General features: G+C 52.3%; 1 protein-coding gene across 2 annotated transcripts; it reads left to right on the top strand.

The window, feature by feature from the left end:
* The first annotated feature begins 7,100 nt into the window (after window positions 1-7,100).
* On the top strand, window positions 7,101-15,037 carry LOC108926402 (nociceptin receptor-like). Of its 2 annotated transcripts, none has more exons than XM_018739067.2 (3): window positions 7,101-7,222; window positions 12,027-12,382; window positions 14,430-15,037. In XM_018739067.2, exons 1-3 carry the CDS (start codon window positions 7,164-7,166, stop codon window positions 14,969-14,971), a joined length of 957 nt encoding a protein of 318 aa, XP_018594583.2. In that variant the 5' UTR covers window positions 7,101-7,163; the 3' UTR covers window positions 14,972-15,037. The 2 variants fall into 2 exon arrangements, with proteins under 2 accessions (XP_018594583.2, XP_029108016.1); XM_029252183.1 differs by having other exon boundaries at window positions 14,436-15,037.
* The last annotated feature ends 171 nt before the right edge of the window (window positions 15,038-15,208 follow it).

The raw sequence follows: 15,208 nt of genomic DNA on the forward strand, positions 1-15,208 counted from the left end.
TTTCTTGTTATGAGATTTATTAGGAGTTTCATCAGGGTTCAGAGGTCAGCTTGACGAACCCTAAGGAGCAGTCGCTCCACTTGACGTCCCTCCATGCGACAGCCTTTCGTTCCTGACCTTTCCAAAATGAAGCTTTTGCCCGTTCGCAGAAGCCGAGGAAAGAGAAAATAATTTATTGATTTTCTCTCCGAGTTGGAGCATCAACGCTTCTCTTCTTAGAAACCCCTTTTTCCCCACCTTCTTGCAAGAGTGTGAAGTGGTCGACTCGTTTCCATGGAAACGGCAGTTTTCTGGACTTCCCAGCTTTAGAACCATTTCAGAGCACTTGAGCTGAAATGATTTCATTGTGATGCGATTGACAGACTTTTTCCATCTTTCCCTTCACTACAAGGGAGGAAGGTAGCAAAGAACGGGTCTCATAGTAATTTTTACTAAACTGCAGTTCTAACAAGGGAAGCTGAGTATATAACTCAAACAAGGGTAGTGGGGTTGGGGGGGGGGGAGGGTAATCAAACTCCAGCTCATATTAGTTTGTGTTTGGGACACAACTGACTTCAGCATCTCCTCCCTGATCACTGGATTCCTACATGAAAACGTCTCCAGCTGTTATGACCACGAGGGTGAAAACCCAAAGCTCCGCCAGAGACCCATGTGATTAAAGCAACACGCCTGCTTTCTGTTAACCTGATCAGTTCCCAGCCCGATAAAGGGGCTGAAGTCACATCACTAGTTCTGGATTCTTGCTGAGCTCTTCACTGCTGCTCCTCTGATTAACTAGTGACTCTTATTCACCGACCAGTTTCTCACGCTACTGTTCTGGCGCGTTTCTCTTCCCGTCCCGAGCTCCTGTCCTGTCTACGGCAGTCCTTTGCGATCCGGTCCACGTCCTGTGTACGACCCTGTCTTCGTCACACCTGCTTGTGTTCACACATCACTCGTTCGCCTATTTGTGTAACACCCCATGTCTCTTTTTGCTCAGTGTCTGTAGTATCAGTCCGTCACTTTCATTCCACTTTATTACTGTACATTTGTATTTACACTCTGCTGTTGAGATCACTGCACAATCCGTCCATTTCTGGACAGTACAGCAAAACATCTTTTCATTTTATGCCTGGACCTCTGGACCTTGTACCGCCTTTGACCTACACACCCCTGTGCGGTGCCTGAGATGGGTTTCAGGACCTTCTTGAATACAAGAGGGATTCAGCAGCTCTGAGAGACATAGGGAGTTCACTCCACCGTGGATTCTGGGTGAGGTGAACGGAAGCTGGACAGGAGTGCCTCAGAATGGTCCTCTAGGGGAACGTGAGCCTGGTCCTCAGAACCACCGCTGACTAATCTAGGCATTCGGGTCCTGCCCCGGTACACAGGAAGTTTGGAAGTTCAGGGAGGAAGCGATTCATTCATGCAGCAGGTGCAACAAGAAGCTGGACTTGACACTTTAAAGAAGGTTGCCCCCCCCCATTGGATCACAAAGCACTATCATGGACCGGAGAGGACTTGAAATGAGCAAAAAAAAAAAACACAAAAAACTTTCACCCTGTTTACTGCAATAAACATGATTCAGCTAATTTTGGTCGTCACCGAATCACAGATTACGCAGCACTTCTTACCGCGTCCAACTGTCAGAGCAAGAGCTGCTGCCTCTGCGTGGTACAAACAGCTCAGGAGATGTTGCACTGATACAAAATAAAAAATTAGTCATTTTTTTTTAAATAAATAATTTCCCTTCTTTTTAGTTTTGACATTTATAAACACACACACACGCACACATTTTCGGAACCGCTCGTCCCATACGGGGTCACGGGGAACCGGAGCCTACCCGGCAACACAGGGCGTAAGGCCAGAGGGGGAGGGGACACACCCAGGACGGGACGCCAGTCCGTCGCAAGGCACCCCAAGCGGGACTCGAACCCCAGACCCACTGGAGAGCAGGACCCTGGTCCAACCCACTGCGCCACCGCGCCCCCCTCACATTTATAAACATTCATTTTCAAACAGAATGCCAAGTCCTCGACCCATAACTGCATGGCTTTCTCTGCACTTTAGGACGGACACTCTGTAGACTTGATTGTTGCGAGCGGTCTGAGGTTTGACAGGTGCCCGCAAACGTGCCTTAAGGAGGGTTGAACCGGTCCTGTCGAGCTATAAGAGTGAACGCTGCTTTCGGGCGTCTGCTCCTCGTCATGCTTTTCTTTTCGCTGTGCAGCATCAGACGCTGAAGGCAACGCAGAGACGACTGGTTGCGCAGCTTCACCTACCTTCTTGTCCCCCGTGGTACGTCAACGTTACAGCGACTGCCTGCCACGCAGCCCTGGGATCAGGAGGTCACTCCGCCATCCAGGCGTCTGCCTGCCTTTCAGCGATGGCACAGCCAGGTATCTCCAGGAGAGAGCGTCCTTCATCGGCGCCGATCGTCTCCATTGCGAACACGCGCGCATACACGGGGGGTGCGAGGCAGCTTGATGTTTCAACAAGTGGAGCTCGACTGCTGCTCATTTCTTTCTTTCTCTATCCTGGCGGGACCAATGATGTCACCTGGTTGAAGACATGGGAGATGAAGGTGAATCCAAGAGCAGATTTCAGTCTGCAGTGACTATAAAGCAGAGCCCGCCAAACCGAGGCTCAAGCAAGAGCGACAGGAGCAGGTCACTGGTCAACGTGGAGACACTCAGGAGCAAACAAAATTGTGCTGACAGGTGGGGGGACGGGACGGGACGGGTCTCTCTTGCAGGTACCATCACCGTGGGTCACCACACCTGAGGCGAGGTGCTGAGCTGGTGAAGGGGCAGGGAGCCGCCGAGATGTGCGTGCACAGCTGCCCGGTCATCGGGAGAAGAATTCCTCTACAGCAACAGCGGCAGGCGATGAAGAACGAGCTTCTAGCCATGTGTTTATCGTGACAGCTTGACTAAGCGAGTAACCGAAGCGTCGCGCTGCCGCGTGAGACGCGCTAATGACTCCAGAGAGCGTGGCAGCAGCGCCTCCCCACAACTCATTGCTGGCGCTAGCAAATGAGGGGGTGATTAACTGCAGTAAAACACAGTGCAGAGTCTCTAGTTTTCAGTGTAATTAAAGGGCACGTAACCCCCCCTCCAGCAGTCAACAGTGAAAATGTGTGACTGCTTGTGCTCCCTGTGTGTGTTTGCGTGTATGAGCGGGGGCCCATTTCTTGCCAGGTCAGACAGAACCACACCACTGCCATCGAGCTTGTTGCTAGGATACCAGCTGAAAAAAGCGGCAGATTCAGGGCAGATGTGCAGCTAATTGGGACGGTCTTGTACTTCATTGCCAAGGGTATAAAATATTAATACAGTTTAAGCACTTCTATCTAGTGTGTGTGTGTCTGGGGTCCTGAATTTGCCAAATGCTCTCATCTATGACCTGCACATCATGGGGAACAGCAACCTGAACTTTCTCCACATCTCCACACCGCAAAGGCAAGCAAGGCCCATTGGGTTTTGAGGTCAAGGAATTGTACTCGTTCGTGATGGAAGATCATGTCCTCGTCTAGAGGACGGGGGACATGTCTACTGCATCCCAGTGCAAAGTACTTGCCCTTTACTCTAAAAATCCCCAGTTCTAAAAACGGGTGAAAGACGTGAACGCAGAATCGCCCGGGATTAGGGGATTAAAGCAGATGCTTAACCAAGACTAAACGATCTAAAGTAATGTACCCTGGACAGGGACTAATGTGTTTCCCACAAATCAGCAGCAAGACTGACATCCTGCCGTGGCCACGCCCATCTCTGGAAGGCGGATATCCTAGGAGAAGCCCCGCCCACAAATGGATCAGATCCCACGCAGCCCATGTGACTTTCTAAGGTCCTGTCCAAGTGGAGGGTCCACGTCCACACTCTCTGCAGCAGGGTGCGAGGTACATGCACGTTAATCCGCTTGGAGGACGCCCACATGCACAGCTAACTTTGCTCTGCGTTGAACCGCAGGTGTCATTACTTACATCGACACGGTCCCATGTGTCCAGCTGACACGGTCCTCTGGACACCTGACCCGTCGCACTCCAGCTCTCATTACCGCGGTGAGAAGTGGGTACATGACCCTACGCTTGTCTCTGCTCGGAGCAGAGGGTGTCCAAAGTGGAAGGAAGGAAGGATCGCTTCTGAGTCTGCAGAGGGCTCCCTCAGCTCTGAGCGCCATTATTGATCACACTCTATGAATTATCGATTGCGTATGCTGGCAGTAGAAATAGTAGCAGCTGCAGTACGTTAATATTAATGAGATCTCAAGATGTGTGTGAGGAGGGAGGGTGGGGCTAGAGCCGGGAACAGACACCAGAAGAGGCTGTGATTGGAGGGTGGGGAGTGGGGGCGGACCTTGAACCTTATTTACATGTGTTTGGAAAACCTGGTTAGAAGACGAAGCTGCAGGTGTGTTGTGTCTGTCCGTCAAGGTGTGTGTGTGTTTGTGTGTGTGTGTGTGTGTGTGTGTGTGTGTGTGTGTGTGTGTGTGTGTGTCCTTGGGCCGCCGTGGAGGAGACAGGATGCTGAGAGTGATATTGGTGGGAAGTCAGGAGTCGATGGGGGGTCCTGACAGTGGAGGGAATCATGCCGCTTTGGGACCAGAGTGTTCGGTGCCTGCTCGTCTGGACTTGTTCCCTGGTGTGCATTCGGTCACACACGGTCACACACGGTCACACACAGTGAAATGCTGAGTACTGGGCCACCTGTAGCCAAGGTGAATCCAGGTCAACCCTAAATCCAGGAGGTGCTGAGAGGTTCCCTTGCTGAGTGTGTGTGTGTGAGTGAGTGTGTGAGTGAGTGAGTGAGTGAGTGAGCAAGTGAGTCAGTGAGTCAGTGAGTTAGTGAGTGAGTGTACAATGTGGACAGAGCGGAAGACCGAAAACGTCAGTCGGGAAGTTGGGGGTGGGGCTACTGCTCTCTGGGGAGCGATCTTGCAAAGGGGGACCGCCTGGCCGTCTCAGTCCTTTAGCTCGGAGGACAGATCCATTCGTGACCTGACACACCTGTACAGATGCTGCTCGTTCGCACTTTCGGAGCCCACGAGGTCACATACGGTCTCAGCCGGTCGAACAAATGAATAAATGATGAGAGAAACGCGTTCCGCTTTCCCAGCCGCTGTGGACAAATAACACGGACTTAAAGGGAACAGCGGGTGCGGGTGGGTTTGGGTTCGGTTTGGTTTTGTTCCCACAACCCTGGCTTCAAGTCTCTCTCTCTCTCTCTCTCTCTCTCTCTCACACACACACACACACAGGGCATCACACTGAAACACCGATTCTTCACCTGGTGTCCATTTTTCCATTGTTTTAATCTTTCTATCATTTATTTCAGGACATTTTCGTGGATTACACACCATGGACTCCTCATTGATGCAGTATTTTGTGGACGCGTCTGAACACACATGGGGAAGACCACAAAGCGAGTGTGTGGAAGACAGGAGGCCACGGCAGCCTCTCGACCGCTGAGAGACTCTCGACAGGCTGACTCACCGTGCGGCTCCGGGCACGAGCGACACGCCGAGCACCACTCCGAGCACCACTCCGCAAGGCTTCGAGTGGCATCGACTTTGTAGCGTTGACGCAAACAAGTCCCGGCGAGGAGACATCGATCATGCTACACGAAGACATGTTAGAAGTGCACACACGTGCAGGCGCTCTGACCGTGGGCTATGGTCATGTGACGGTTCATTATACCGTGTGCATTTTTATTTCTGCTCACAGACACTTCATTTATCGCTCTCTCAGACTACTGGTGAAAATAACTATCAGAGTTTTTTTAAAAAATAAAAACATCCAAAATCCCACCTGTAAAAGCAAAGAGCACCAGGTGTGGTCAGTTGAACTAGTTCTTACCATCATTATACAGTAAAAGACTCCATTGGAAGCGAGAAAGAAGCTTGTGGGGGTTTGAGGAGTTCTGTTCTTTCCAGCTGTTGTGGTACAATGTTGACGATGACATGGATACGTTTACGATGTGCCCATGATGCCTCGTGATGACACGGTCGAGTTTTGGTGAGGATCGCGTGCCGTTGCCGTGTCGCTCAATAAACTCATGCAGACACACCAGCAGGAGACGATCCCAGGCGGGAGGGAATCGGCGCCACCCCCCCGCACTCAGAGTGAGACACACACCATCTCTGCCTGCGATGGAGGGGTCCAGAGAAGTACGGTAAAGTTTACAGTGAATCATTTCACAGCACAGTGAGGATGGCGAGTGTGTGCTTCTGGGACCTGTGTGTGTGTGTGTGTGTGTGTGAACTACACAAATAGTGGTGAAACCTACAGCTGGACATCAAACTGGAGCTTCTGCTGGTCCAGCCTGGTCATCGTAGGAGTTCAGAGGAGGGGAGAAGGTGGAGACACAAGAGGGAAGGGAGGAGCTGGGTGGGAAACAGAGGAGAACTGAGACGGAGGGAAGCGGGAGGACAGAGAGGGGAGGAGAAGATGAGTGGAAAAGAGGGAAGAGGAGGGTAGGATGAATGAGAGAAGTGAGGCTGAGAGGAGGAGGAGGAGGAGGAGGAGAGAAAAAGAGAGAGAACCGAGGCAGGACGAAGGGATGAGAGAGGAAAACTGAAGCAGCTGGAGGACAGAAGAGCAAGGGGGGGGGGGGGGGGGAGTTGTCCTTCTGGACTGTAGTCCCCGCAGGTCCTGCACCACCTTTTCCAGCTGTTACTGGAGCCCTTTGAGGGACCTGCGGACCTCTGTCCCGATCGACCCCCACCCCCTGCCCCCCCCCCGGTGTCCCAAAGTTTCCTGCGTTTGAAAAATGATCGATCAGCTGCAGTGGCGATGATGCGGAGCGGAGCGCGTGCCGGCAATTAGCGGAGTCTTTGTGCGCGCGGACAGGACTGGGGGGCAGGTGGGTGTGCGTGCGTGTGTGTGTCTGTGTGTGCGTGCGTGTGTGTGAGATGCGCTCTCGCTCTTGTCCGCAGTGCCCGCGGTGCGACGCGTCGTATTCCGACAAGGGACTCTGCGCGCGCGCGCGCGCGTGTGTGTGTGTGGAGGGGGGGAGATACATGTGTGCTCGTGTCTGTTTCACAAGCCAGGCTGCTCCCACGCGCGACGTGTCGCCATGGACGCTCACCTCTTCAACGCGTCGGAGCCGCGCGCGAACCGGAGCGCGCAGAAGGAGCCCGACAGCCTGCTGCCCACGGGCGTGAAGATCACCATCGTGGTGGTGTACATGGTGGTGTGTGTGGTGGGGCTCGTGGGCAACTGCCTCGTCATGTACGTGAACCTCAGGTAGGACTTCTCGGCATCTACCTCGTGTGTGTGTGAGATCTCTTGAAAGTCTGGTATTAACGAATCTCAGCGCCATAGCAATAAAAACCCATAAAGATCAGATGTAACGAGACAGATTTCAAATGAATTGCGTCATTTTATGCTGGTTTTACTGTAAAGTTACCATGAAGCTGACATGAGGTTTCAGTCTTGACTTTGGAGATGCGCAGCGTGAGGAGATGATCAGAGACCTCGGCATCACGAGACCACGGACCGCAGAACCTAGGAGCGCCTTGCTGTTGGACCCTTGGGAAGTATGCTAATGAGCCAGAGTCTCTCATGTAAAGTCCCAAGAATATAAATGTACGTAGAAGTCAGTCGCTTTAAGATGAAGCGAATCACGGCCCATTCAGACAAATAATTTTAACGCAGGGGGCGTCGGGAGCGGGGGTTGATCGGCGGGTCCCCGTGGCCCCCGTTTTACTGTATTTGGAACATAGTGGAGAAATGTGCCGACGTCCAACACGAGATCAATAGGCCATTGATCGCCGTCCTGTTCTGAGTGCGGGGCGACCGCGTCATCTGCGCCGGCTCGGGCGTCGTAGCATCCACGGAAAAGGCGTTGCGTGGAGTGTTTCTCCACCGCAGTAGTGAGAAAAAAGTGCTGGCAGGTGGAAAGGAAAAAGTTTGAGCTCCGATAGCGGAGCACGGACATCGGTGCAGTAGTCTGGGGATATTTTGGAAAATGTGTCTGCTGTCCAGCACATTCCCTCTACTAGAAAAAAATATTTACTTTAAACACAGTAATTTATCATTGCTTCCAACCATTTGCAACAAATGCTTTTTGTAGCCGAGTGCGGCGTCTGAGGAGGAACGTGCTTCTGATCCACAGAGTGTCACCGGCTGAGCCCGTTCCGGTTCCGCCCAACCAGTGTTTTCCGAATGACATGTGTGACTAACACCAGGGCAGCAGGAGGCGCAGTATTTAGAGTTGTTGCTATATAAGCAAGGAGCCCTGTCTCAGATCCTTACTTTCTCTGGTACCCTTCATCAAGGTACTTACCCTGAAAAGATATGGTAAAAATTACCCTCCTGTATAATGAGTAAAACAGTGCAAATAACTAAGTGTACAAACCTCACGTTCTCAGCCACCTTGGACAAAGGGCTCAGATAAGCAAAAGTTAATTAAAATACTCCATCTCATGTCTGTTAGGGTCAGGGGTCACGCCGCCACCCATCCTTTCCTCACAACATTCTTCTAATCCCAGCATCCTCAGCCACCTTTATTTGAGGTGTGGCCCAAAGGCAGTGGAGCTCTGGATTCTCCACTAACCCCTTATTGAGCCGTCGATCCAGAACCTCAAGAGCTTGAGAGGTTTTCATCACCCTGCTGAGATGACACACTGTACACTGTAGAAGAAAATCATTTGTTTTGTCAATTTTTCTGTGGTTCAAAAAAACGCAAGCGATAATGTGCTCACCGTGTGGCTTCCGTACAGCAGCGTTCTGCCCGTGCGGGATTATGCAGTATGTCCCGATGCACTTTGGCTCTAATGCTGCACCTTCTCTTAGACGGGGCGTCATTTGTCTGCGCTCCAGCTTAATGGATGAGGGGGGCTTATGGATGCAAATAACTTTCAGAAGGGTGAAAACGGAGGTCAGCTAACATCTGAATTTGCTCCATCGCCCGAAGGAGACGTTACAGGGAAATGTGAGAGAAGGGAGGGACTGCACTTCTCTCGTGTTCCCTACACCAACTCTGGCTTCAGTGATGTGCTGCAGTGTTGGCCCAGACAGGGTGATCTTCACCTGCAGAGCGTCTCCAGCGCACCAGCGGCTTGGTGTAAACTCGTTTTCCGAACAGCAGACACCGGGCCCGCAGGGTTTCGGGTGCAGAATGGTGGACCGAGAACCTCTGAGTCCAGGGTGAGAGGCGAAAGCTGGTGCTGCAGTGTCTGATCACAATGGGGGGCGTCCTGGAGTATGAGGTGAGAGCCTGAGTGTGAAGGTTTTGAAAGTCAGTACAAAACCAGGTCTGGTTGTCTCCAAAGACACAGAGCCTAAGAGCTGTTTGATACCGTGGAGGGGTTGGACATGTTGGAACACAGCAAAGGGAACGAAATGGGTAAAAGTGCTTTTAAAGTAGAGTGCGGCACGGAGCTCCGGACGGACACGGGTTACTAGCTCATGCCGTAATGGGGCAGCAAGCAACCGGTGCTGATTTATGAGTGTGATATTCCTGTTGACAGCAACACGCATCGCGGAATAAATACCGACATGCATGTTTTCCCACGAGCCCTCGGTACGGTGCCTCAGCTGGAATTGTAGGGTATTTTTCCCCGTAAGCACTGCTGTAGCACTACCACTGCATATCAAATGGACACACACCGCATGATCACATGATCGTTTATGAGATGACAGTTTCACGTACAAACAGAAGCTGCTGGCGATCCTCCTTCCCTCCGCTGGACAAGGGAGCTGGGAGCAGGGTGGCTGTCCAGTGAACCAGCGCCGTCCTCCCGCCACGTGTCCAATTGGCTCTCTGGCACTAGGAAATGGTCACGTTGCACATTTTGACACAAGGATTAGTCATCATGCTACATTTCCGTGTGCGTGTGTGTGGCTCTAGGCAGCACTTTGCTCAGTTCGCCGCGGGACTGAGTCCTTTGGACCACGGTGACACGCTGTCTGCGTCTCGCTTCTGCACTCATTATCAGACCTCATTAGCCCGTCGGTGTGTATTTGGACCTGCCGCTAGTGAGGTCTTTAACTGCTTGTTTGAGATGCTCAACTCTGCTAACAGTTTCCCTTATTGATCCTTCTACTTCCCACAAGTCTTCGTGCCCCACTAATGACATCATTTCCCTGCCCAGCTGTGGATGTTTGATGCTCCTGGATTCCTGGTGCTTTTCAGCTCCACCCTGAAACCCGACTTTGTCGCAACTTTCAAACTTCTGACTCTCATTTCCGGGAGAGAAAGTTTTAACCGGTGAACTGTCAGAGTCTCTGCCTGGGGTCACATACAAGTGCTTTCTGGTTGTAACACGGTTGAGCGCCACGTGGAAGGTCACAGCCTCGGGGCTGATTGAGAGCCTCGTTCCATCTGCTACCCAGACGCCTGTCTGATGTCTCAATATGTTACGTAAATGTTTGCGCGCATCCTCCGGCGCCAGCCACTGGACAACCGTGATTGTCCCGGACCGAGCGAACGCATTCACGGTTCATGAGGCTTCATCCTGTTTTCAACCCGGCAAGAGCGACAGTTGTAGCGCAATGTCCGAAAGCACAAGACAAGAGCAACTGTGAAATGTTGCCCCAATTAGAACGCCCTGCAGCGGTCGACCAACTGCGATCGATGTGAATAATTCACGTGGGCCATAATATTTCACACGCGGTTGGTGTGTTCAGAATGAGAAGGAGCAGATTACACTGCTGGACATGTTCCGCGGTCACTGGCGGCCATGAGGGACATGGAGACAGACTGAGGCCATGTATTTCTCAGTGAGCGCTGAGCGGTCCAGGGGGTGGCTGACCGCGACAGACAGGCGGACTGCGTTTCCATGGAGACAGTAGGCCTGCACGGATACACTCTTTACCAGGGTATCATTTCCCGAGTGTCATCCCCTCTAAAGACAGAGGGAGCCTCGGCGTCGATGGGTGTTCGTTCAACGGGCCGCCTGTGCGGTCTCTCAGGTCCCCCCTCATCTTCTGAACAGGCAGACTATCAGACAGTATCCCTGTCGCAAACTCCCGTGAGCGCACCTGGGAAAATCCAGAGAGATCCCCTCGAGTCCTCACCGCCTCCCTACACGTTTGGATACCATGACAGTTTTAGGAGACACTTCTAGTTTCAGCTGTCGATCCTACCACACATTCCTGCATGCGCTGCAATAAAGGTGTGTGCCTGTCCACGCCACGTTGCTAGGGGCGGTTGCCAAGCAGTGAGTCTGACTCTCCGGCTAATTCCTCACCCAGACACTGCGCCAATGAGGAGGAATATTGGATTTTCACAAATGGGGTGGAAATGAGGTCCGGTAATTACGGTCGTGTTCGAGGCTCTAATGACCCTCTCATCCACAGTTGGAGGACATTAGTTTGTTTCTGGGGTCGGCGACCCTCTCGGGGGTAAATCGCGAACGAAAGACGACATGAAATATTGAAGTGCTGCACCAAATATGCGTTTAAGTGTTTACTTAAGAAGGCCGACGACGGGCGGGGGGACAGAGGGCTGAGCACAGGGTTGCAGAGCAGCTACAGGAGGCACGGTTTCACATCACACACCCCGTTTTGTCTACTTCCTCTCTCTGTAAATGCTTCACTTCAACAGGTCGTTAAAAACCAGGGCTCTATTCGGGCATGTGGTCATTGGCAGGAGTCACGGGGGGCACCGCTGGGGGTGGGCGCTGGCTCCGCCCTCAGTGGTGTTGAGCTGGTCATTGACTCATTGTACCGATGGAGCATCGATGCCTCTCGGATAGGAAAATCTCGACGGAGCCGTTCATTCGAAAACTTAGCAAAGTGGCCGAGTAACGTCGGTAACAAGAGCCACTTGTTGCACAGCTCCGTGTTGCCGGTCGAAGCCGAAGCACACAGACGTGTCGCTAAACGTCTGATGGTTTCACTGCATTAAGCCACAGTGTTCTGTTCTTGGTGGAATGCGTTTTTACTGCAGCTGAAAGGTGTTGCTTCTTCACAGACAAACTCCTGGAACGACAAAGTGGGATTTCAGACCGGAGGACCTGGTCGTCAGGAGACCCGTCTGCTGCGAGCAGTAAACTTTGTTTGTGGTCTTTTTGCACGTCTCTCCCGTGCTTCTGCGCCGCAGGTACACAAAGATGAAGACGGCCACCAACATATACATCTTCAACCTGGCGCTGGCCGACTCGCTGGTGCTCGCCACGCTGCCGTTCCAGGGCACCGACGTATTCCTGGGCTTCTGGCCCTTCGGCAACGTCTTGTGCAAGGTGGTCATTTCGATCGACTACTACAACATGTTCACGAGCACCTTCACCCTGACCGTGATGAGTGTGGACCGCTACATCGCCGTGTGCCACCCGGTCAAGGCGCTCGACATGCGCACTCCCCACAAGGCCAAGGTGGTGAACGTGTGCGTCTGGGCCCTGGCTTCGGCGATCGGGGTGCCCGCCCTGGTCATGGGCGACGTTGAAGTGGAAACCAACGGTAAGTAGACCTTCCCGTTTGCTTGTTCTCTGTTACCGAAGGTAACGTGGGTGTGAGTGCAGGTGCGAGCCAGGTGGTCCAGAACCCGGGGGGGGGGGGGCTGATTGACGCCCATCCTGAACTTCCACATCGCAGCTCGAAGCGATTCGGAGTGACACCGTTGCCGATGTGGAGGCACTCCGGTAGTGACTTGGGTGCGAATCGTTGTGGTTTTCTACATTACCAGTAACATGTGCCAGAAAAAAGGAGCTTTCGTTAGCATGCATTATTAATGTCAGCAGGCACCAGAGAGGGTGAGGGGTGTCTCTGTATCGCTCTCCGTTTCACTGGACCTTCACTGTTTACCACACTTGGTCATAAACACCCCCCCAGTCCTCACCCCCATTCCACCTGTACCTGGTTCTGGTTACGTAGCAACGAAGGAAACATCCTCTCCGGTGTAGAGCCGTAATGGACTTTAAATCTGGAATGAACATTTTTACTCATTTTGTTCCTTTAGCTGATGCCGTATTCATGGGCACAAGTAGCAGCATCATCATCATCACCATGACCATCATCCTGTTTATCCACTAAGCCAGTAGGTCTCGGTAAAGAGCAGCCAAACAGATCAGCAGCGTGGAACCGCCTCGCTTCAACTCCCTTCCACGGTGTTTACAGCTCCTGTCTGCTGTTGCTGAGTGTCGGCCATCAGTAACAAGACGACGATGTTAAACGTGTTTACGGGACGAATCGGTCAACAAATGGCACAGTTTGTGGAGACAGCGTGTTTTATGAGATGCATCTTAAAATGGTTTCAATTGGAATGTAGCTGCAAATCAAAACAATCATTAAAACTATAGCCCTTTGAGTGTTTCGTTTATTATCGCCATATTCCAGATTAAATAAACTGAGGGACATCTGTGCTATTGAGACTTCGCTGTGACTTGGTGCTAAAACCAACTTTGGCGTTACGCAGAAAACGAGTTGCAGGCCGTCAGGTCCCGGCTGCGTTTGTAAGTCGAGTCGCCGGAGTGGATGAAACATTTCAGAAGAGGGAACGGTTTACTTTCTGTGAGATCAGTCACTATGTGTGAAGGGAGGAAGATGATGTTTCCAGTGCATTACTGCTATTATTAGGTGGCAAAGGTACTTCTGCAGCTCTTTTGTTTGACAGGAGATGCTACGGATGGTCCTTCCCCCTCTCGAAGAATAAACCGTGCTTTAATATCGTATATGCTCATACTTTCAGATCCCGTGTCTCCTTTATTCTCTTTCTTACAGGGGTGTTTTTAATAAAAGAATAACTGGAATTACAGCAGACCATTTAATCGGCAATTGCAGGTGACAAAAACTGAGTTATATGAATACATTATTATGACTTCTACATGAAAATGCAGTGATCTAAGATGCACTGATGGGAAAACATGCTTTGTGTATCACTTCATTTTGGGACGAGGAGAGCGAAGCGAATTGCGCACCCTGCTTCAGCTCAAAACACAGGTGATGGAAAAATGATACGATTTGCTACCGCTGGAGAACAGCTGGGATGAGAAAATGAGAAAGTAGCTTTAATTGTAAGATGAGGCTAAATTATTCTGGAGAATAAGAGCGGTTAAACTAGTTTACATACCCTGGTGCGATGAAGGGATGACTACTCAAGTCGTCTCAGCGGGAAATGATGTGAGGCTGCAGTTCACACTGAAGAGCTCAGTAACTAGAGGATAAACAATGATGAAACAGTCATGCCTGCTGTCTTTTTATGATGATGATGGTTGCTATGTTAATGCTTATTATGTCACCTTCCGTTACTGTGTGACATCGACCCTTTGGTGGGGAAAAGCTGCCTGTCCGTTTGCACCCGCGTCCCGACAAGAACGAGCAGCGCAGAGCAGACCAGGGTTTAACCTCCACGCACCTTCGTGTCCCATAATGCAACAGTACAGCTACATTTGCATGCGGAAGCTTTCACTGGAAATGAAGCTTTGATGTGAATGTTTTAATGTCCAAGTGTCGGAGTTGTTTCCTCCACCCTAACCTCTGACCTCTGACCCCTGGCCCCCGACCCAAGACACAGGCATCGAGTGCATCGTGGTGCTGCCCGACCCGCGCAGCTACTGGGAGCCCGTGTTCGGCACGTGCGTGTTCCTGTTCTCCTTCGTCGTACCCGTGGCCATCATCAGCGTGTGTTACAGCCTCATGGTGAAGCGCCTGCGCAGCGTCCGCCTGCTCTCCGGCTCCCGCGACAAGGACCGCAACCTGCGGCGCATCACGCACATGGTGCTGGCCGTGGTGGCGGCCTTTGTGCTGTGCTGGACACCCGTGCAGGTGATGGCGCTGGCGCAGTCGCTCGGCCTCAACCTGCTGAGCATGGCCCTTATGCACTTCTGCATCGCGCTGGGCTACGTCAACAGCAGCCTCAACCCCGTGCTCTACGCCTTCCTGGACGAGAACTTCAAGCGATGCTTCCGCGAGTTCTGCCAACCCGTCACCGCCTTCTCCCCGGACGCGGCGGCACCGCAGCGCGTGACGGGCCGCGCCATGGAGCCAGCCCCCGCACAGCAGGATGCCTACGGCCGTGGCGCCGCCGACAGACGCGGCCCGAGCGCATGACTAGGCGTGGAGTTGCCCCTGGCCGGCACCGGGCCTTCCGGAGCGGGTGGCTCCCCCAGCGAAGTGACCCAGATCACCAGCCTCTAGCTGGACCTAAGGTGTGTACCTGGAATAGCATGCGTGGGGGACGTGGACACGTCCTTGGACACATGTGTACGAGGACAGGCAGGAAGAAAGTGCAAACCAAGAGCCACGACTGCAAGGACCTTCAGACACAGATCCATAGGCTGCACACTG

This window comes from Scleropages formosus, chromosome 5 (genome assembly GCF_900964775.1).
Source record: "Scleropages formosus chromosome 5, fSclFor1.1, whole genome shotgun sequence".
NCBI lineage: Eukaryota > Metazoa > Chordata > Actinopteri > Osteoglossiformes > Osteoglossidae > Scleropages > Scleropages formosus.

Bases quoted from the DNA above. Each gene is read 5' to 3' on its own strand.
- LOC108926402 (XM_018739067.2), top strand. From the start codon at position 7,164: ATGGTGGTGTGTGTGGTGGGGCTCGTGGGCAACTGCCTCGTCATGTAC. The intron at 7,223-12,026 runs GTAGGACTTCTC...TCTGCGCCGCAG, and splicing joins GTCATGTACGTGAACCTCAG to GTACACAAAGATGAAGACGG. The intron at 12,383-14,429 runs GTAAGTAGACCT...CCCCGACCCAAG, and splicing joins CGTTGAAGTGGAAACCAACG to ACACAGGCATCGAGTGCATC.